A 23,802-nucleotide genomic window follows, 5' to 3' on the forward strand; every position below is an offset into this window, starting at 1 on the left:
TCGGAGGGATCGAGTGTAGGTTTTTTCAGAAGGGGTTGTTAATATGTATATTATTACAATTTAACTACAATTTGTATTTGTATTTTTTTTACTTCACTTGGTCCCCACATCCTCTCAATGGTCATGCTGCTCCCCCTATGGGCCATTTGTGCGCCTCCATATGGGACTCCCGATGACGGCCAATTGTGATACAGCCCTGGATCGAACCTGGGTCTACAGTGACGCCTCTAGCACTACAATGCAGTGCCTTAGACCGCTGCGCCACTCGGGAGGTCCAACAAAACAATTTTTGTTACATCATGATCACGAGATAAATAAATTGTAATCTCGACATAATTTGGGATTTATTGTATTTTATTCATGTCCTCTCTGGACTTCCGTAGTTGCTTCGCGTATCTGCCCTCTCATTGGCTAGAGTGATCCCACCTGATCTTGCCCCCTCCCGAGAGCGGCCCGCTCCCGACAGTGAGGCATAATCAGAGATATTTTTAAGGAGATAGGAAACTTAATTGGAGTCGTATTAACAACCATTGTGGACGTTGCTCATGTTGCGCCAACAGACCGCGTGATGCATTCTGGGCTATTTTGGGACAAGGCGAGCTCTCCTCTAAGGAGTGAATTGGGCGCTAGCTCAAAAATCCAACATTAGCATGAATTTCGTCAACAAGAAGAACAATATAATTATTTTCCAAGATGTGAGATAATTAACTTGCTATCTGTAATATTGTACAGCTTTGGAATCGTGACATTATCTACTTTCGAGGAAAATAGGCACGTTTCAAGACTCATACCCTGACTTTGAGAAGGAATTGCCTGCGATTAGTTTGACGACGTGAACACGATTGGTCGACAGTTTGCTACGTTATACGTTTTTCAACTCTTGTCCATCAGGATTCCCATCTCCTTTCTCTAAAATATCTGTTATAATTAAGCCTGCCAACTGCCTTCCATTTTTTAAGACATTTATTTTCATTGTTAGTTAGAGCCGCCACTTGAATATCAATCTGGTCAATATAATAGATAATCTTTCTTCAGACACAACCTATAGCAATACTCCTGATATACGTGTAGGCCTACTTGAAATGTCAGGAATTTTCTTTTGTGAACAGAAGTCAACGCATTTCCTTGTCACACAGTGACATTATTTACCTATCAGTCTGTAATGGAGATTGAAAGAGTTGTTATAATTGGCCATAAATAGTGATACAAGTCCTGCGCGCGGAAAGTATACCCTCAGATATAGTGGGCTTACTCGGTTTCCGTAGATTTTTTTAGTGGTTCGTGACGCACTAGCGCGGAACGGACAGGTTAATTTTGACAGGCAAGATGGCGACTTCGGAGCCGGTAAGCGAGATTGAGGTATATGGACATTTCGTGGTACCATACGACACACAAGACAAAAAATAAACCAATCATGTTTTTATATCAAGTTTAATCTTATGACAGTTAAATATACCCGGTTTCAATTGAATATTTGGCTTCGGAAGCTGAAACCTCGGGTGTCTGGTTCCAACATGCTCAGCAATGGATGCTAACGTTAGCGATGTATTTAGGGGGTGGCATTGGTCATAAGGAGGGACTGGACATCGGTGGTTCACTCTTGGATCTTTAATTCAATATAATTTGATATATCATACCACCTATCATTTTAATGTTGTCCTTACAAATATATTAATCGTATTTGTGATCGGTTTTATTTACACAAATCAAACTGGTGACATCTGGACACGTGTGTCCGTGCTGCCTGTGCTAGCTAAGTTTTACATTAAGTTGCTAACTATTTGCTATGGGGCTACCTAGACCATTTTGAATCGGAAGGATTTTTCCAAATGTAACTACCTGCTCTGGGGCCATGGGGCTACCTAGACCATTTGAATCGGAACGATTTTTCCTAATTTAACTACCTGTTCTGGGGCCAATCGTAATGAATTTGCAACGGATTTATCATTAACTATTCGAATATATGTAGCTAACTAGTTGGCTAATGATTAGCTTCCTTTCTAGGCTAGGTAGCTAACGTTAGCTAAATGGTGTTCCTAATTTGAATTGGCTAATGTTACCTAGCTAGCTAGCTATGTTAACTAACTAACGTTGGCTATACGACATACTCTGACATTAATTAATTAGGTAGCTAGATGCCAACATTAGTGTTAAGGGGTTTAGCCAGATAATATTAGTGAGTGAGCCTCCCAGTCAAATGAAGTACACTACAAGACCAAACGTATGTGGACACTTGTTCATCGAACATCTCATTCCAAAATCATGGGCATTAATATGAAGTCCCCCACCTTGCTGCCATAAGTCTCTTCTCCCACCCTCCTTTGCTGCTACAAGTCTCGCCTCTTCTAGGAAGACTTTCCACTAGATGTTTGAAAATGTCTGCCAAGACTTTCTTCCATTCAGCCACAAGAGCATTGGTGAGATCGGGCACTGATGTTGGACTATTATGCCTGGCTCGCAGTCGGCGTTCCAATTCATCCCAAAGGTGTTAGACAGGGTTGAGGTCAGGGCTTTGTGCAGGCCAGTCAAGTTCTTAAACACCAATCTCAACAAAACATTTCTGTATTTACCTGCACAGGGGCATTGTGATGTTGAAACGGGAAAGGGCCTTCCCCAAACTGTTGCCACAAAGTTGGAAGCACAGAATCGTTTACAATGTCATTGAACGCTGTAGCGTTAAGATTTCCCATCACTGGAACTACAGTGCCTAGCCTGAACGATGAAAAAAAACAGCCCCAGAACATTGTTCCTCTCCCACCAAATTTTACAGTTGGCACTATGAATTCGGACAGGTAGCATTATCCTTGCATCCGCCAAACCCATATTAGTCTGTCGGACTGCCAGATGGTGACGCGTAATTCATCACTCCAGAGAACACATTTCCACTGCTCCAGAGTACAATGGCGGCGGAGCTTTACACCACTCCAGCCGATACATGACATTGCACATGATGATCTTATGCCTCCATCACACCTACAGCGTCATTGTGCATTGCAGGACTTACAGTTGACCAGGGTGGAAATTTAACGAACTGAATTGTTGAAAAGATGGCATCCTATGACGGTGCCACATTGAAAGTCACTGAGCTCTTCAGTAAGGCCATTGAGCAGACTAGCTACCCAATGTCTCCTCACTCAAATTAGGGCAGTGTGTCAGTCGGAGCTTGTTCTTGATCTTTCAATAGTGAAAGTCTAGATCTTCACCACTCCTACAGAGATGTTGGTAGATATTCAGTAGGCATGTTGAGTCATTGTATGCATCATTCAGTAGTAGAAATGGCAGACATGGATCTAAAATTCTAGGTTTGGCTTGAAACAAAATTGTATATTCTAGTCAGAATATACCTGCACATTTAGTATTGATCTAGTATCAGAAGTAGTTAATATACATGATTATCCTTGATTTTGTTATGATTGTAAATGTTTAGAACTATTGGCAGGATGGGTCTAAGGATATTATTATTGGCAGGTTTCCTGCGAACAGCTTATATTGTATTGATGAATGTTTTTGGTGTCATCCCATCCAGAATGCACCTGAAACAGAAGAGCCCCAACCTGAAGTTATCCTCACTGCACCACCTGTGGTTGCTGGTTCTCAGGAGTACATCAAACACCCCTTGCAAAATAAGTATGAACACCACTGTGTGTGTGCGTGTGCTTCTGTCTGTATTAGATGTCGACCGATTATGATTTTTCAACGGCGATAACGATTATTGGAGGCCCAAAAAGCCGATACCGATTAATCGGCCGATTTGTATTGATTTATTATTATTTATTTGTAATAATGACAATTACAACAATTCTGAATGAACACTTATTTTAACTTAATATAATACATCAATAAAATCAATTTAGCCTCAAATAAATAATGAAACGTGTTCAATTTGGTTGAAATAATGCAAAAACACCGTGTTGAAGAAGAAAGTAGAAGTGCAACACGTGCTATGTAAGAAAGCTAACATTTAAGCTCCTTGCTCAGAACATGAGAACATATGAAAGCTGGTGGTTCCTTTTAGCATGAGTCTTCAATATTCCCAGGTAAGAAGTTTTAGGTCGTAGTTATTATATGAATTATAGGACTATTTCTCTCTATACCATTTGTATTTCATTAACCTTTGACTATTGGATGTTCTTATAGGCACTTTAGTATTGCCAGTGTAACAGTATAGCTTCCGTCCCTCTCCTCGCTCCTTCCTGGGCTCGAACCAGAAACACAATGACAACAGCCACCCTCGAAGCAGCGTTACCCATGCAGAGCAAGGGAAACAACCACCCCAAGGCTCCGAGCGAGTGAGGTTTGAAACGCTATTAGCAGGCGCTAACTAGCTAGCCATTTCACTTCGGTTACACCAGCCTCATCTCGGGAGTTGATAGGCTTGAAGTCATAAACAGCGCAATGCTTGACGCACAACGAAGACCTGCAAAACGCCCCAAAGTGCTGTTTGAATGAATGTTTACGTGCCTGCTTCTGCCTATCTCCGCTCAGTCAGATACTTAGATGCTTGTATGCTCGGTCAGATTATATGCAACGCAGGACACGCTAGATAATATCTAGTAATATCATCAACCATGTGTAGTTAACTAGTGATTATGATTGATTGTTTTTTATAAGATAAGTTTAACTAGCTAGCAACTTACCTTGGTGTACTGCATTCGTGTAACAGGCTCCATGTGGAGTGCGACGAGAGACAGGCAGGTCGTTATTGGGTTGGACAAGTTAACTGTAAGGTTGCAAGATTAGACCCCCCCCGAGCTGTGAAAATCTGTCGTTCTGCCCCTGAACAAGGAAGTTAACCCACCGTTCCTAGGCCGTCATTGAAAATTAGAATGTGTTCTGAACTGACTTGCCTAGTTAAATAAAGATTAAATAAAGGTGTAAGAAAGAGAGAAAAAATCGGTGTCCAAAAATACAGATTTCCGATTGTTATGAAAACTTGAAATCGGCCCTAATTAATCGTCCATTCCGATTAATCAGTCGACCTCTAGTCTGTATGTCTCTGTTTAGGCATTACAATTAGTGCCTTTTCCAGGGAGACAAATTCTTGTGGTAATCAGCACATGCAACAATCAGTGATCAGCCCGAAACAATCAGCCCGAAACATAAGCTTATTACTTTGCAGAATAACAGGTTTATATAGCATAACAGATAGGACACATTCTATCTCTTCTAGTTCTAATTGAATCTACTCTGTTAGTGATTGCCATATTAGTCACCATAGGTTAATACGCAGAGAAACTGCATAGTCTGCCACTGTATCCCGTGACACACTACAGCAAGTAGCTGAGACTTTCTCTCTGACCCAGATGGTGTACAGTAGCTGTGTTAAGCATACATGACTTACAGGTAATTCGGAAAGTATTCAGAACCTTTAGTCTTTTCCACATTTTGTTACCTTACAGCCTTATTTCAAACTGGATGAAATAAATGTTTTTCCTCATCAACCTACACACAATACCCCATACTGACCAAACGACAACACATTTTTAGAAATTGATCATCCTTGAGATGTTTCTACAACTTGATTGGAGTCTGCCTGTGGTAAATTCAATTATTTGGACATGGTTTTGGAAAAGCACGCATCTGTCTATATAAGGTCCCACAGTCGATAGTGCCTGTTGGAGCAAAAACCAAGCCATGAGGTCGAATAAATTGAGCGTAGTGCTCTGAGACGGGATTGTGTTGAGGCACAGATCTGGGGAAGGGTACTAAAAAGGTCCCCAAGAACACAGTGCCCTCCATCATTCTTAAATGGAAGAAGTTTGGAAACTCTGAGACTCTTCCTAGAGCTGGTTGCCCGGCCAAACTGAACAAGCGAGAGAGAAGGGCCTTGGTTGGGGAGGTAACCAAGAACCCGATGGTCCCTCTGACAGAGCTCCAGAGTTCCTCTGGGGAGATGGGAGAACCTTCCAGAAGGACATCCGTCAATCAGGCCTTTATGGTAGTGGTCAGACGGAAGCCACTCTTCAGTAAAAGGCACATGACAGCCCGCTTGGAGTTTGCCAAAAGGCACCTAAAGGACTGACCATGAGAAACAAGATTCTCTGGTCTGATGAAACCAAGATGGAACTTTGGCCTGAATGCCAAGCGTCACATCTGGAGGAAACCTATTCTACCTACAGTAAAGCATGGTGATGGCATGATCATGCTGTGGGGATGTTTTTCAGCGGCAGGGACTGGGAGTCTAGTCAGGATTGAGAGAAAGATGAACAAAGGAAAGTATAGAGTGATCCTTGACGAAAACCTGCTCCACAGCGCTCAGGACCTCAGACTGGGGAGAAGGTTCACCTTCCAACAGAACAATGACCCTAAGCACACAGCCAATTTGATATTTAAAAATATATATATATTTTTAAATATATATATAAATTTGCAAACATTTATAAAAATCTGTTTTTGATTTGTCATTATGCGGTATTTAGTGTATATTGATGATAATTTTTTAAAATGTGGAAAAGGTCAAGGGGTCTGAATACTTAACGAATGCACTCTTAAGTGGGTCCTGTAGATGTTTCAGCTTGAAGCAGTGCTTGTTTGGTACAATAGTTCTACTTTTTTGAGAACTGGCTGCTGATTACAACACACTTGCTGCTCATAGTTGACACCAGAGTTGTGTTTATTTATTAGGCATTGGCACCAAACAGAAGGAAAAGGACAGCTGGGCTTGTCAAATGAAGTTTGGATTTCAGTTACAAAACATCTTAACACACGTTATTGTGTGCCCAAATGAACACAACCCAGTTGGGATACTAGGGTCACGCTCACTAGGCCAATAAAACGCTTTGGTGCTTCCCAAAATGTTTTTTCCATATTTCCCTTTACATTCTCACAGCTAGCTTTAAGCCTAAACCTAGATGAAGAACAAAGCTTATCATACTTGCACTCTACATATGTGACATTGTGATACCACCACTTTTGTCTCTTCTAGCACATCCCATCCAGTGGCTGTCTATTCAATAGGGCCCTAGGCCATAGACTACTGTAGGCAGTACAGCAGGCTGGGTAGAACTGCTGACATAGAGCACAGCCTCAGGATAGACACTCTAGACCTTTCCGTCTGTTCTGTCCCTGCCTCTCAGGTGGAAGCGGTTCCTCCCTAGCCACTGATTCTGGACTAGTATGGTGCTTTAAAACTCCATGGTTCTGGTCTTTTGTCCTGTTTGAAAATGTGATCTTAGTCCAGTGGATTTCAGATTCTATTGGTTTTGGTGTTGTTACTTTACAGCTCTCTGAATGTTACTATGGGGTGTCTGCACCAGAGAAAAAACAAGGCCAAACACTGCCTGAGTCACTCAACACACACACACTGTATGACTACAGTAGGAATTGCCTAGTGTAGGTAATTCCTACTAGTCCATAAGTCCACAGACTTTACCTCAAGTGACACATTAGTGTTTGTTTACGCGTCTCTCTGTGACCTCACCCTGATTCACCAGACGAGTCATGGCACACGTCGTCTTGTTTCTCAACATTATTGATGATTTGAGAAAGTCGCTAAAAAAGCTTGCACTCTGTTCTCTTTCTAGTATTATTTTCAGTGTTTAACTTATTGGATATGACCCCAGCCTATTCGTCAGAAGCCTTTATTACACTATGCCAGCCATGATTGGGAAAGGGGGATACCTAGTCAGTTGTCCAACAATGTATTGTGCTGAAATGTGTGTTCTACATTTAACCCAACCCCTCTGAATCAGAGGTGCGGCAGGCTGCCTTAATCAACGTCCACGTCTTCGGGGAACAGTTGGTTAACTGCCTTGCTCAGGGGCAGAATGACAGATTTTTACCTTGTCAACTCGGGGATTCGATCCAGCAACCTTCCGGTTACTGGCGCGATGCTCTAACCAATAGGGCTGGATGTCGAGACGTGTGCGTTGGGGAAGGGTGTCCCTCCTATCCTAGAAAAGGTCAGACACAGCGTCTTTAGTCATTCACACCTCATCTTGCTTTTCATCAGAAAGCTTACCTCGACATGACTGCATTTTCCAAAATTTCCGCTTGCCTTGGGCTGCAACATGCCCTCCCCTGGCTCCTGTCCACATTGTGCCCCCTTCACCGTGAAGAGCTTCTGTCGCAGGCTAGCACACAAAGCTAGCCTGAGTCAACAGGACCCTAACATGGGGTCTGGCATCCCCGATGGCTCATCGGAGGCCATGGATATCCTCACAGGGTATCCAGAAGCGACCAGCTCGAAGACATTGCCCCGCTTTTGGAGGACTCCAGCAACAACCTTGCGACCTCCCTGCCGGGCTTCCTGATTGGAGACAACATAGGGTTTTCCCGGCAGTTTCCTTTTGGAATCATCTGATGGAAACAGACTCCATCTCCTCAGGCCACCAAACCTCCTGCTGGGGAATCTGAAACTGAACACGCAGGCAGGGCACCATCCCCACCAGCTCTCGGTGTGGACCTGCAGGATGTGTGTGAACTCTCAGATAAACCAGTGATTTCCTGGTCTAATGCAGTAGCGGAAACCACCACATCCCGCTACGAGGGTAAGAGGATACCCAAAGCCGAACAGGCAATTAGTAGCAGTCTTCCCAGAATGTCTGGAAGAGGTTACCTGTGACTGGAGTACATCTTTCTCCGCCGAGAACCCTGTCCAAGGTGTGTCGGTGTTACCCTGTGTTGGCATGGAAGGGATTGGGCATGCCTTTTCGGTCCCACAGTCGAGATTATGCAGAAACGGTGCACGGAGAAAATGAGGAAGGGTGAAGCCCTCCAGCTCTGTCTGCCCAGGAAGACACAGCCCTCCCTGTGCCTCGCCACACCCAGGTCGACCCCACTTAACCTTTTAAGATCCCCTGGAAGGTGCATGCACGCTGACACGGTCAGAGACAATCTCTTTTCTGGGTTTAACCCTGTATAAGAACATTCCAGAATTGCCTAGTACTGTTTCGCAGAGGGAACCTGGTTTCCTTGAAAACATGCCTGAGGCTGCTAGGTTTGATGGCATCAGTTTTACTAGTCATCCCATTAGGATGCTTGAATATGAGAGGGTTTCAATGCTGGATCTCTTCTCTAGGTCTGAGCTCATTACGTTATAACCATCACTGTGTACAAATTCTATAGATTGCATGGTAGCACTGCATTCCTGGAGACACCCAACGTTTTTGTCACAGGGTGCCAAGATGTGCACTGTTTTATCCAGAGAAGCGTCTCTCTCAAGTTGGGGTGCAACCCACAAGGGCAGAACGGTCATGGGGTGTGGGGACCCCATTAATGTTCTGCTCACCCAAACTGCCCGGAACTCCTTGCAGTGTCCCTAGCATTAATGTTTTGGACACGTTGGCGCACAAGTGGCCACGGGTCATCCTGGAAGCATCCCCCCCCGGCCCTGATTTCGCCCACCTTTTAGCCAAAGTGCAGGAGAAGGGTCTCTCTCTCTCTCTCATACTAATAGCACCACATTGGACAGAGAAACACGAGCTAGCGGAAATCACTCAACTACTATGGCCCTTCCCTCTGCGTCAGCAGTGGCGCGCCGGGAGATTTCCTCAACCAGAATGGTTGGCACTCTGGGCATGGCCTGAGAATGATTAAACTTGAACACTGCTGGGCTTCCCCAAAATGTAATTTCAACTATTCAGAGTAGAGGTCAACCGATTTATGATTTTTCCGCGCCGGTACCAATTATTGGAGAACCCCTCCCAAAAAAAGCCAGTGCCGATTAATCGGCAATTAAAATAAAAAATATATTTAAAAAATGTAATAATGACAATTAAAACAATACTGAATGAACACTTATTTTAACTTAATATCATACATCAATAAAATCAATTTAACTAGGCCAGTCAGTTACTCGCCAATGAAATTGCAGGGCGCCAAATACAAATCAACAGAAATCTTCTCATAAATCACCACCAACTCACAGAAAAACCCAGCCATTTTTCCAGCCAAAGAGAGGAGTAACAAAAAGCACAAATAGAGAGAAAATGAATCACTAACCTTTGATGATCTTCATCAGATGACGCTCAAAGGACTTCATGTTACACAATACATGTATGTTTTGTTTGGTAAAGTTCATATTTATATCTAAAAAATCTTATTTTACATTGGCGTGTTACGTTCAGTAGTTCCAAAACATGAAGTGATATTGCAGAGAGCCACATGAATTCACAGAAATACTCATTATAAATGTTGATGAAAATTCAAGTGTTATGCATGAAACTTTAGATAAACTTCTTCTCCTTAATGCAACTGCTGTGTCAAATTTCAAAAACTTTACGGATAAAGCATAATCTGAGAGCGAAATTCAGAGTCCAAACCAGCCAGAGAAATATCCGCCATGTTGGGGAGTCAACATTATTCCTAAATAGCATTATAAATATTCACTTACCTTTGATGATCTTCATCAGAATGCACTCCCATGAATCGCAGTTCCACAAATGCTTGTTTTGTTCGATAATGTCCATTATTTATGTCCATTTATGTCCAATGGCTTCTTTTGTTAGGGCGTTTCCAAAAGCGATCTGGTCCAGTTGGACGAAAAGTTCAAAAAGTTATATTACAGGTCGAAGAAACTTGTCAAACTAAGTATAGAATCAATCTTTAGGATGTTTTTATCATAAAAGTTCCAACCGGAGAATTCCATTGTCTGTAGAAAAGCAATGGAACGAGAGCTACCTCTCATGTGAAAGCTTGTGACTGAGAAGGAGGCTGTAGGCAGACTCCTTGTCAAACCGCTCCCATCCGGCCCCCCTTCACATGAGAAGCCTGAAACAACAACGTTCTGAAGACGGTTGACATCTAGTGGAAGCCTTAGGTAGTGCAAAATAACCCATATCCCACTGTGTATTCGATAGGGGTGAGTTCAAAAACTACAAACCTCAGATTTCCCACTTCCTGTTTGGATTTTTTCTCAGGTTTTTGCCTGCCATATGAGTTCTGTTATACTCACAGACATCATTCAAACAGTTTTAGAAACTTCAGAGTGTATTCTATCCAATACTAATAATAATATGCATATATTAGCATCTGGGACTGAGTAGGAGGCAGTTCACTCTGGGCACGCTATTCATCCAAAAGTGAAAATGCTGCCCCCTAACCCAAAGAAGTTAAGAACAAATTCTTATTTACAATGACGGCCTAGGAACGGTGGTTTAACTGCCTTGTTCAGGGGCAAAACAACAGATGTTTACCTTATCAGCTCGGGGATTCAATCTAGCAACCTTTCGGTTACTGGCCCAAAGCTCTAACCACTAGGCTACTAGCCGCCCCTGAAAGTACGCAGGTACTTTCCCGAAATGGATGACAGAAACAACTGGATTCGTGATCCTTTTCATGTTCTGCCTCCAGTCCACTTACCGATATCTGAACAAGAGGCTCATCGAAATTGCAACAAGCGATTCTGTGAAAATAGAATTTAATCAGAAGCCACTGCCAGATTTCTGGATTGGGCTGCAGTCAGAGTATCCTGCCTTGGCAAATCACGCTGTTAAGACACTGATGCCCTTTGCAACCACATACCTATGTGAGAGTGGATTCTTGGCCCTCACTAGCATGATAACTAAATACAGGCACAGACTGTGGAAAATGATTCAAGACTGAGACTCTCCAATACAACCCAACATTGCTGAGTTATGTGCATCCTTTAAAGCACACCCTTCTAATTAACCTGTGAGTTATTCACCATGTTTTATGAAGAAATAAGGTTTTGTATATAAGATGGCTAAATAAAGAGCAAAATGATTTATTAATATTATATTATTATTTGTGCCCTGGTCCTGTAAGAGCTCTTTGTCACTTCCCACGAGCCGGGTTGTGACAAGAACTCACACTCTTTCGTATGTTTAATAAATGTATTGTGTACAGTGTGTGTGGCAGGCTTACAATGATGGCAAAAAACAACATTTTAGAGTGCGCTGACCCTGGTGCTTGAGGGGGTACGCAGCTGGAGGTTGAATGTTTGAAGGGGTAGTATGGGACTATAAAAAGTTTGGGGACCACTGCACTAGAGGAATGGCTACGTCCAGTTAACTTTTCATTTCTAAAAACTGAATTGCTGAGTTTCTAAAAAACGTTTTTTGCGTTGTTATTTTGTGTAGATTGATAAGACAAATATATATTTTAATCAATTTTAGAACAAGGTTGCAACGTAACAATGTAGAAAAAGTAAATGGGTATGAATACTTTCCAAATGCACTGTATAAATATCTGAGCTATGTGTATGAATAAACTCTAATATGCGTTTTTAATGAATCAATCTTTGAAAGCTGTCCATTTCGTTGTTAGGCTTTGAAACAACATCTACAACACCATATTTTCCACTAAGTTTCAAACAGTTGTTGAACTATTTTCTTCAAATTGCTCAATCATGGTGAGGTTGAGTTTTTGAATGCAGTTGCATTGTCAGAGTGGTTAGAGGAACAATTGAGCACTGAGTACTAGCCCATGAGCTACCTGATGGTCATTAATGAGTTAGGTACTACCAACGCATGTCCAGAGTGCATAAGAGGAGATCCCGGTTACTCAACATTCACATGGAATTTTACTGCAATCAGGTCTCTGTCATGACTGCTGATTCATGACAGTAAACATCCAACCTGTTCTGTCTGTGGGTACTGGGGAGCACGATAGGGAATCTCTGACTGAGTCTTCTCTCCTCAGATGGGCCCTGTGGTATTTCAAAAACGACAAGAGCAAAAGCTGGACAGAGAACCTTCGTCTCATCGCAAAGTTTGACACAGTGGAAGACTTCTGGGCGTGAGTACTCGTCCTCTTTCTCTTCTCCTTATTCTCTTTCTCCTCTCCACGCTATGACGTAACCATGACAGAGTGCGTTGTACAGAATTGATACAAGTGTCTATGTGGAGTAAAGGACTGGCAGTTCTATGCATTGCATTGCTATCTGTTTCTCATTTATTATTTTTATATATATATATATAACCTTTATTTTACTAGGCAAGTCAGTTAAGAACTTTACATTTTTTTTTTTTTACAATGACGGCCTAACCCGGACGTCCCTGGGCCAATTGTGCGCTGCCCTGTGGGACTCCCAATCACGGCCGGTTGTGTTACAGCATGGAATCGAACCAGGCTCTGTAGTAACGCCTCTAGCACTGAGATGCAGTGCCTTAAACCGGCGCGCCACTCAGGAGCCCAAATGTGTCATTAGTTGTCTCCAAATAGAAATTATGGAGAATAACATGGAACAGGACATTGATATTTATAATCGTGGTGTCTAATATTGTTGCATATGGGCCTTTGTTTAAGTGTGCCTCTTGGTTTTGTGTTGTAGATTATATAACCACATACAGCAGCCCAGCAAGTTGGGCTTTGGCTGTGACTACTGCTTATTTAAGGTAAGTTCACTTCTGAAACAAACCATATCCCTTTAGAGGACTTGTCGCTGTTCTGTTAAATGAAAACATCAGGGTCCGTATGCATAAACCATCTCAGAGTAGGAGTGATGATCTAGGATCAGGTTTCTCCTATCCAATTAAATCTTATTATGATCTGATAGGCAAAACTGATCCTGGATCGGCACTTCTACTTTAAGACACTATGAATAAGGGGGATCAGGTTTTCCATTAAGAAAATGTGGCGCCGGACAATATGTCCGGGAAGATTTTAATTTGATGGGCCATTTTGAGAAATGTACTGGACCCATATGCGTTGGGTGCATAACCCATTAGGGTGTCTACCCATGGTGATCAGAATGAGATAATTCAAATTTAGATTATGGTAATGCATCTTAACAGAACATGCAACTCACGTAATGAAGCAGACAATAAAATGTTATTTTCAATCATTTCCCAAAATACAATTTGGCAAAACAGCACACCTGGGAAAACACCATTATAAACAGCACACCTGATAATGGATCCATTTGTGACAGAGACGGAAAACTGAGGGGGGGGGGGGGACCTAAAGATGCAACAACTAAGATGTGTTGCTAATGTGACTAGGATTGTGCCTTTGGCTTCTGGACAATGAAAGAAAGTTGCTATGAAAACCAGTAGAACAGGAGAGAAATGGCATAGTGGTCTAATAGGGGAAAAAATGGAAATACATTTGCCAAAATTATTTAATTTCTCCTGTCTATACAGAATTATTTAAAAATCATTCCACATACTTCACCAGAAGGCAGAACTTAGCCACAGAGGAATCGAGGATCATTAGCTTCTTGTAAAAAAATTGCTGTGGATTCTTTCAAATCACAAGCTCGTAGGCCTATGCCTATTTGGGAAGCCCGCCGTTTGGGCAGTGCGCCTGGCAATAGGCCTAGTTGCTTATTGAGCTGGGCTGTCAGTGAAAAGCATCTATAATATTTGTGAAGACAATTTGTTTTGAATATTATTAAAAATTGAGACAAGAAGGGGAGCCTCTCCAGAATGGCTCAGCTATCTCCTACCAATACTTGTGCATTCATTGTGTGAATTGTTTGCACTTAGATGATTAAAAAATATTATAAAAATTACCCATTTCATATGTCACCAGTAGTAAAAGCGACTATTAATCCCTATTTTGGTTACATTTATTTTAATGCATGTATTAGTCATTTGCCGTTCTCATACTCAGTGGAAACGTTATTTGCGGAGTTCACAACCGGCTACACTTGTGAGAAACAAGTTTTGGTTTATTTCATAACCATCATTAATGCTATTTTTTTTCATCGTATTTTATTTGGAGTGCTCCATGTGAGCAATGAGCATGCCTGGTTTCTCTGTCCTGATAATGTTGAGGGAGTGTGTGTGCCTGAGCACGCATAGAAGTACCTGGCCTTCTGCGCGGACATGAAGGAAAGTGTTTGTTTTTTACATCCATTGCGAATGATAATACACAATGAACAAAAGTATAAACGCAACATGTAAAGTGTTGGTCTCATGTTACATGAGCTGAAACAAAAGATTCCAAAAATGTTCCATATGCACAAAAATCTTATTTCGCTCAAATTTGGTGCACATAATGTATTTACATCACTGTAAGTGAGAATTTCCCCTTTGCCAAAATAATCCATCCTCCTGACAGGTGTGGCATATCAAGAAGCTGATTTAAACAGCATGATCATTACACACGTGCACCTTATGCTAGGGACATTAAAAGGCCATTCTTAAATGTGCAGTTTTGTCACAACACAATGCCACAGACGTCTCAAATTGAGACAACTGAATAATTGCTGCTCAAACTGTCAGAAATCGTCTCGGGGACGATCTGCTTGCTCGTTGTCTTCACCAGGGTCTTGACCTGACTGCAGTTTGGCATCATAACAGACTTCAGTGGGCAAATGCTCACCTTCGATGACCACTGGCATGCTGGAGAAGTGTGCTCTTTACGGATGAATCCCGGTTTCAATTGTACCAGGCATTTGGCAGACAGCGTGTATGGTGTCGTGTGGACGAGCGGTTTGCTGACGTCAACGTTGTGAACAGAGTGCCCCATGGTGGCGATGGGGTTATAGTATGGGCGGGCATAAGCTACGGATAGCAAACAATTGCATTTTATCGATGGCAATTTGAATGCACAGAGAAACTGTGACGAGATCCTGAGGCCCATTGTCGTGCCATTCAGCCGCCATCATCACCTCATGTTTCAGCATGATAATGCATGGCTCCATGTCGCAAGGGTCTGTCCACAATTTCTTGTTGCTGAAAATGGCCCCGTTCTTCCATGGCCTGCATACTCCACCAGACATGTCACCCATTGAGCATGTTTGGGATGCTTGGATCGACGTGTACGACAGCGTGTTCCAGTTCCTGCCAATATCCAGCAACTTCGCACCGCCATTGACGAGTGGGACAACATTCCACAGGCCACAATCAACATCCTGATCAGCTCTATGCAAAGGAGATGAGTCGGACACGAGGCAAATGGTCACACCAGATACTGACTGGTTTTCTGAACCATGTCCCTACCTTTTTTAAAGGTATCTATGACCAACGGATGCTTATCTGTATTCCCAGTCATTTGAAATCCATAGATTAGGGCCTAATGAATTTATTTAATTCGACTGATTTCCTTTTATGATCTCAACTCTGATTTTTCTTATAGGCTACTTTAAGGCAAGGCAAGACATGTCTCAAAATTTGCCGGCTAATGGAAACCCTGCTCAGAATGTAGATTGGGGTCAAGTTACCTAACGTTCCCCTACTGCTCTCTTTGTGTTTCAGGATGGGGTGAAGCCAATGTGGGAGGATGACAAGAACAAGCTGGGTGGGAGGTGGCTGATGACCCTCAGCAAACAGCAGAGACAAATCGACCTCGACCGCTACTGGATGGAGACGGTCAGCATCATTATTCTTAAACCTGGGTCCTTTTCTTAGACACCAAATGGAAGAAAATGGGACTGAAACAAGGATGGACTACCTGAACTGAAAGCTCATTTTCATCATTTTCAATATGGCTCTGAGTTTGGAATAGTTCATTAGGACACACAAAAATATTTTGGGATGGTCCAGTCAGTCAATTTTCTTCCATATGGTACCTAATGAACACAACCCTGCTGGAACTGTCCATGACTAATACTTCCAAAGTATTGTCAAATAATCTAATGTATGGAATGGATTGCAAGAGGGCAATTTAACACGTAAATAACATTTGATTAATTCCATAATATCATGTACTGTGTGTGTGTGTGTTGTAGCTGTTGTGTTTAATCGGTGAGTCGTTTGACGAGGCCAGTGAAGATGTGTGTGGAGCGGTGGTCAACATCCGACCCAAGGGAGATAAAATATCCATTTGGACCGGAAACTGTCAGAACAAGGAAGCCATCGTGACAATAGGGTAGGTCATCTCTCTGGCCTTTTGTCAATTGGGCAAAAGTCTGTCCTTTCCTCTACTCCTCTGTGACTTGGAAACCGATAAGTGTTCACTTTGTTAATAAGTGAAGAGGATTTTTTTTCCTCGAATGCCTTTCTCCAGTAGAGGATGCTCAGGTGTATCAAAGAGTTTTGAAATCAGCCACACACCCTTTGAAACCACAGTTCTCTAGAAGGAGAAAAGCGTGCACACATTGATTAAAAACAATATGCTGCTTATTGTTTTATCAAAAAATGTCTAGCACAACTAGCTAATTTCCTTTTACCACTTTACACATGTATTTTGGGATTGCACCCCTGTAAACGGAATTTGCGTAATTTCATACGCGCACATTGGTTTCTACGTTTCCTCGCTTACCATTGACCTTTTTCAAAAGGAGGTGAGGAAAGAACGTGAGGAGTTGAGAACCCAATTGAGTCTCTCGTGCGCACACACTTTTATCCATCAATTACACATTTAATTTGGCACATAAGCAGACTATGTATATTATGTGAATTGAACAAATTCAGATAATCATATATGTATGTTATTCATGTGTGAAACTTTTCAGATGAAAAGGTTTTATTTTAAGTTAACCCGGGAGTGCAAAAAGTGTGTAGTTGGCAGAAATGCCATCGGTTCTGAGACTAACAGTACTGCTCTGTTTCTAGTTGCCCACTAAGTAGAGACAATGCATGTAAGACCGTACTGAGAACCTATTCAATATTATCTCACTCATCTCTCTCCAGACAACAGTATAAAGAGCGCCTGAGTATCCCCATCAAGCTCCTGATTGGCTACCAGTCACATGACGACACGTCTAGCAAGAGTGGTTCCACCACCAAGAACATGTACTCAGTCTGATCAACACCTACCCCCAATCTCAGCTCAACTATCAACTCCCTGCATCACCAACCCATTAATACTTTTCAGTTGTCAGCTGCTGTTAGTGTCCTTCCTTTTTTCAGACGAGAGAATTGTTGAAACGTATATAAAATTAGAGCCACCTCCCTGACACCCGATGGACCGGCTGGCTAACCTCCGGGTCTTGTCGGGAAGAAGAGGAAAGAAAGGACAGCGTCAGATGAAGCTGTTGGGATTTGAGCTAGAAGATCATTAAATTAGTTAATTTTAGAATTGGAGTATATGTGACTAATAATACCAGTGGCTTTCCCCCTACTAACGTAACTGAGGAGAAGATCTGTCATTTATGGCTTGATTAAAAGACAGACAACTTTCTTAGCTGTAAAACCTTTTCCTTTTCTCATGCAGAGTTTATGATCATTCCCTGTTATGAAAAGTGTTTCTCACCAACCACCCAGGATAGAAAAGTAGACGAGATTCATTCATTCAGCAGATTTTAAAGGGCAACCAGCGTTTTAACCTTCTTTAGTTGGAGGTGTTTGGCATGAGAAGGGATTGCAGATGCACCTGTTGCAGAAAAGACAACGGTACCTTAATTTGTTTTTGTGTAAAAGAATAGTAGCGGTAACAGAAGAACGGCCACATATAGTTTCAGCCATGCTGGGATTGTGGATCCTTTGCTTGTAGAACTATTTTGAACTTTTGTTTCCCTTACATGCATTTATGGTATATGCATTGCAGTTGAACTACATAGTTGGAGGACAACCATGAAAAAGAAACTCGAGTTCCTTACAATTGTTTTGTTTTTGAGGAGGTTAACGACATGGACTACTGCTTAATAATATAGAACATTTTTTACAGTGTATCATACTAAGTAAAGATGCCTGGACAAGTTTTAGGTCTGCTTCTTACCGTTTTCTTCCTAACAAACTAGAACATTTCGCACTACTCTGGGGCCTGTGCGAGTGGAGAAAAAAGGATATCAATCCATCGTGAAATGATTTAGCTTATGATGTATCTTTATTATCTGTAATTCCAGGATGTATATTACCTTCTTTCAAGTAAAGGTTAAGTGCTTTGCATTAAAACCAGAACCACACGGTCTCCTTTTCTGTGTCGTCTGTTTAGCATCACTTCCTATAGTGTCATGGGGGTGCGTTCAATATACAGATTATACATAGATCAGAGCCCTATACCACATACAGTGCATTTGAAAAGTATTCAGACCCCTTGACTTTTCCACATTTTATTAAGTTACAGCCTTATTCTAAAATGTATTACATTTGTTGTTTTTTCTCAATCTACACACAATACACCATAATGACAAAAGTTCAAATGTATTCAAAGTAATACAAAAAAAATGTACATAAGTATTCAGACGCTTTACTCAGTACTTTGTTGAAGCACCCCTGGGAGCAATTACAGATTTGAGTCTTGGGTATGACGCTACAAGCTTGGCACACCTGTATTTGGGGAGTTTCATTCTTCTCTGCAGATCCTCTCAAGCTCTCAGGTTGGATGGGGAGTGTCGCTGCACAGCTATTTTTCAGGTCCAGAGATGTTCGATCAGGTTTAAGTCCAGGTTCTGGCTGGGCCACTCGGACATTTAGAGATTTGTCCCGAAGTCACTCCTGCGTGCTTAGGGTCGTTGTCCTGTTGTAAGGTGAACCTTTGCCCCAGTCTGAGATCCTGAGGGTGCATCAAGAATCTCTGTACTTCACTGTTCATCTTCCCTCAATGTTGAATAGTCTCCCAATCTCTGCTGCTGAAAAACATCCCCACAGCATTCTGCCACCCATGCTTCACCGTAGGGATGGTGTTAGGTTTCTTCTAGATGTGATGCTTGGCATTCAGGCCAAAGAGTTCAATCTTGGTTTCATAAGACCAGAGAATCTTGTTTGTCATGATCAGAGTCCTTTAGGTGCCTTTTGGCAAACTCCAAGCGGGCTATCATGCATTTTTCTAAGGAGTAACTTCTGTCTGACCACTCTACCATAAAGGCCTAATTGGTGGAGTGCTGCAGAGATGGTTGTCCTGGAAGGTTCTCCCATCTCCACGGAGGAACTCTAGAGCTCGGTCAGAGTGACCATCAGGTTTTTTGTCATCTTCCTGACCGAGACCATTCTCCCCCAATTGCTTAGTTTGGCCAGGTGGCCAGCTCTAGGAAGAGTATTGGTGTTTCCAAACATATTCCATTTAAGAATGGAGGCCACTGTTTTCTTTGTGACCAATGCTGCAGAAATGTTTTGCTCCCCTTCCCCAGATCTGTGCCTCGACACAATCCTGTCTCGGAGCTCAACGGACAATTCCTTTGATCTCATGCCTTGGTTTTTGCTGTGATGTACTGTCAACTGTGGGACCTTATATAGACAGGTGTGTGCCTTTCCAAATCATGTCCAATCAATAGATTTTTACCACCGGTGGAGTCCACTCAAGTTGTAGAAACATCTCAAGGATGATCAAAGGAAACAGGATGCACCTGAGCTCAATTTCGATTCTCATAGCATACTTATGTAAATAAGGTATTTATGTTTTTATTTTTAATGCATTTGCAAAAATGTATAAACTTGTTTTCACTTTGTCATTATGGGGTATTGTGTGTAGATGAGGAATACTAATACTAACTGTAATGTAACTGGAAAAGTCAAGGGGTCTGAATACTTTCTGAATGCACTGAAATGTGGTTTGAGCAGTTAGTTAGATAACTTTGGTCAACTGAGTTCAACTCGGGATAACCGGTACCACGAAAGTGCTCACCTTTTAGACAGGTACATTTTTATGGTAATGAATCCTTTAGAACTAACCCCGATTGATCCTGAATTAAGTGTCTGGTTATTGGTTTAATCGGCTCCCCATTAGCTTTTGCTGAAAAAGCAGCTACATTTCTTGGGGTCCACACAAAACACAAGTAGCAAACACAAATACACTAATATACAAGAACAGTCACACAAATTGTAAATACAATAGACAAACAATACTACTAAATACTGTGTAGATTGTGTTTGTATGTCATGTCACAGTCCCTATTGTGCCATGATGTTTTTTTTGTTTTTTAAATGTAAAGGTACTTTTTCTGTTTGCTTGAGTAATTGGAGATGGGAGTTCTATGTGATTATGTCTCTGTATAACACTGTGCATTGCTGTGAATTTGTTTTGGACTTGGACTCTGAAGAGACCCCTGGTGGCTTGTTTTGTGGGGCAAGTATGGGTGTCAGCTGTATGTTATTTGATAATGCATACAATCTAGAATTTATGACTAATATTTAAAAAAATAGAAGATAAGCAGTTCATCTCTCAACCAGGAAAGACTGGCATGCATGTTGTTGATGTTCTGTATGTGCAGTTAAGGGCAAGACGTGCTGCTCTGTTTTGAGACAGCTGCAGCTTTGCTCTCTTTCTTTGCTCCACTTGACCATATTACTGGACAGTAATCAAGTTGGGACAAGACCAGAGCAGAACCTGAACAACTAGTACAGTTGATTTGTTATAACAGACATCTTTACAACAACTTTGTCAATGTACCGTGACCATGATAATTGACCTTCCAATGTTATACCTAGGAGTTTAGCTTCCTCAATTTGTTTAATGGTTACACCCTTTATGCAAAACTCTGGTTTAGGTCTTAGAGAATGTTTTGAACCAAATACAATGCTTTTAGTTTTAGATGTACTTAAGACCAGTTTGTTATTAATCACCCACTCTGATACTGACTTAACATATTCTTTTGAATTTCAGTGAGCTCACTGGCTTAGGGTGCTGACAAAAGTGTGGAATCATCCATATACATATTAATTCTAGCTTTGTGTAAGACCAGTGGCAAATCATTTGTAAAAAATAAAACATTAACAGCACAGCACACTGTACATATCTTATGTTAGAGAAGCTCCCGTTGAAGAACACTGGGTTATATTGGATAAATAACTCCAACCATGTGATGCCAGTTTTTTCAATAACAATGTATGATCAATGACATCAGACTACACTGAAATCTAACAATGCAGCTCCAACTACAGTATCACCTTACAAAAAATATTGCCATTTTGAAACTGCAGTCTACTGTGGTATTTTGGATGCAGTAATTGCAGAATAACTGCAGTTATACTGCTAAATTACTTTAGTCAAAAATACTGTTCTTTTGGATGCAGTATTTGCAGCATACTGCACTCTGACTGCAATCTTTTTTTGTAAGGGTATCCATTTATTTTAACCAATCATCAGTCACCTGAGTCAGCGCAGTACAAGTTGAGAACCCTTCTTTATTTATGCATGCTGAAAGTCAGTAGTTAACATTTTCTCTGAAAAATGGTGTTGTATTTGGTCAAACACAATTCTCTCCATCAGTTTACTATCAGTTACTAACAATTCTCAAAGTGATTGGGCGGCTGTTAGAGCCAGCAAAGGGTGCTTTAATTTTTTGTATGCAGGGGAATTGCATTAGCTTCTTTCCACCCCTGTGGACACAAATTCCTTTAGGCTTTGGCTAAAGATATTGCAAATAGGGGTGGCAATACAGTCTGCCTCCATTCTCCATAGTTGCCCATTGGCAACCCTATTTGCTATATCTTTAGCCAAAGCCTAAAGGAATTTGTGTCCACAGTTGCATGAATAATTGAACAAATACTTCAGAGCTGCAAGTTCAGGATAAATGAAATCAGAACCCCTCCCTCTTGCAAAGATTGCTTAATCATCCCATTCATTTGAGTAAAACGGCTGATTCAAAACTTTTATATTTTTGTGTGTTTTAAACATTTGTAATGTTAAAATACCTATCACATTTAATGACCGAATGCATTTGAAACTTGCCACAGTAAAGCTAGTGTATGACATAACACATTCATTTCATTAATATGGGTGTGAAAAAATGTGCTTGTGCATAGATAAGCATTTTTTTCTCCAACCAACGTAGGCCTACTAGTGAAGTTAGCTAACATTATTTTATCCCCTTTTCAACATTGAGTGTTTAATCACGATTCATGATAACAGTTCACATGCATATGGCAAGTTAGACAAGTTAACTTTCAGGGGATAAACTAGATGGCTATGCTATATTTGCTTGGCATCTAGTGGTGATGACAACTTTATCAGGATGAGGATCAATGGATGTTTACTGATCATGAAAAGCATGCAGTTACTTGCTGTGCAACTGATGATAGAGCTAAATGTGGAATAATCGGAAATGTGTAGTTCTTACTACTATGCTCTTCAAGAGGTGATATTATTTAAAACCAAATAGTTAACATTTATTTAACAATCCCTTAAACGGCACGTAGTTGTCATTGGTTTTAGCAGCGCTGGGGGTCTCTACAGATGAAGCCTGGGCTAGAATGTGAAGATGGTAGCCTGCTAGCTTTAGAAAACCCTAGGTAGAATTTGATTCAAACATTGTATACCGCTCTGGTCTGAATAGATAATCAGATCTGTACAAAGCCTGTAGAAGTGTTTAATAACAATCCCAGGAAACATATTGTATGAACATCATATAATCTCCCAATAAAATGCACAGAATCTGAAAAGCACCCAGTATCTACTTTTGCTCTGTTGTAATCCAGATCGTTCCCTACAATGTATGTAGATCTCAAAGGCTTGGATATAGTAGCTTCACCTTGCCATATTGCTTACCTAGCGGTTGGAGTGTTCGTCACTGGTTCGAATACCTGATCCGATAAGGTGAATAATCGGCCAATGTGCCCTTGAGCAAGGCACTTAACCCTAATTTGCCCCAATGGACCCGTACTACTATGGCTGACTCTGTAGAACAACACATTTCACTGCACCTATCTGGGGGAAGTGACAATAAAAACCTATTTATATATATATTTTTATAATCATGCACCCTTTGTACATAAAGTAGGCTAATCCATTTCAAGTACTTCTTGTTCTGTACATTCCTAAGTCATCCTCAGCCAGTGCACACACCCAACAGACATTCATTCTTCCAAGACCCTAAAATTCAGACAGCTATCAGTCCACAGTGAGAGTCAACAACACAATGACTAGGTTTCCCAAACATCTCCGGTTCAAACTCCACCAGAGTTACCTGTGCACCTACAGTACACACCTGTCCCCACGCAAATACCACCTGGGAGCCAATAACTGTTAACACCCCACAATGCCATATTAATTATATAATGATGGGACAACACCTACTGTACCGAACACCACTGATATGAGTCATGCCTGTGTTCTAAGAACACTTAATACTTG

The 23,802-nt window shown here is 41.5% G+C and overlaps 1 protein-coding gene across 3 annotated transcripts; it reads left to right on the forward strand.

Annotated features, from left to right (window-relative positions):
- Positions 1-635: 635 nt before the first annotated feature.
- Positions 636-18,702, forward strand: eif4e1c (eukaryotic translation initiation factor 4E family member 1c). Of its 3 annotated transcripts, none has more exons than XM_046354170.1 (7): positions 636-695; positions 3,527-3,627; positions 12,604-12,699; positions 13,235-13,298; positions 16,107-16,220; positions 16,580-16,719; positions 17,484-18,702. In XM_046354170.1, exons 1-7 carry the CDS (start codon positions 651-653, stop codon positions 17,596-17,598), a joined length of 675 nt encoding a protein of 224 aa, XP_046210126.1. In that variant the 5' UTR covers positions 636-650; the 3' UTR covers positions 17,599-18,702. The 3 variants fall into 3 exon arrangements, with proteins under 3 accessions (XP_046210126.1, XP_046210129.1, XP_046210128.1); XM_046354173.1 differs by lacking the exon at positions 636-695 and adding an exon at positions 985-1,344; XM_046354172.1 differs by lacking the exon at positions 636-695 and adding an exon at positions 986-1,359.
- The last annotated feature ends 5,100 nt before the right edge of the window (positions 18,703-23,802 follow it).

Source organism: Oncorhynchus gorbuscha, linkage group LG06, assembly GCF_021184085.1.
Source record: "Oncorhynchus gorbuscha isolate QuinsamMale2020 ecotype Even-year linkage group LG06, OgorEven_v1.0, whole genome shotgun sequence".
Classification (NCBI taxonomy): domain Eukaryota; kingdom Metazoa; phylum Chordata; class Actinopteri; order Salmoniformes; family Salmonidae; genus Oncorhynchus; species Oncorhynchus gorbuscha.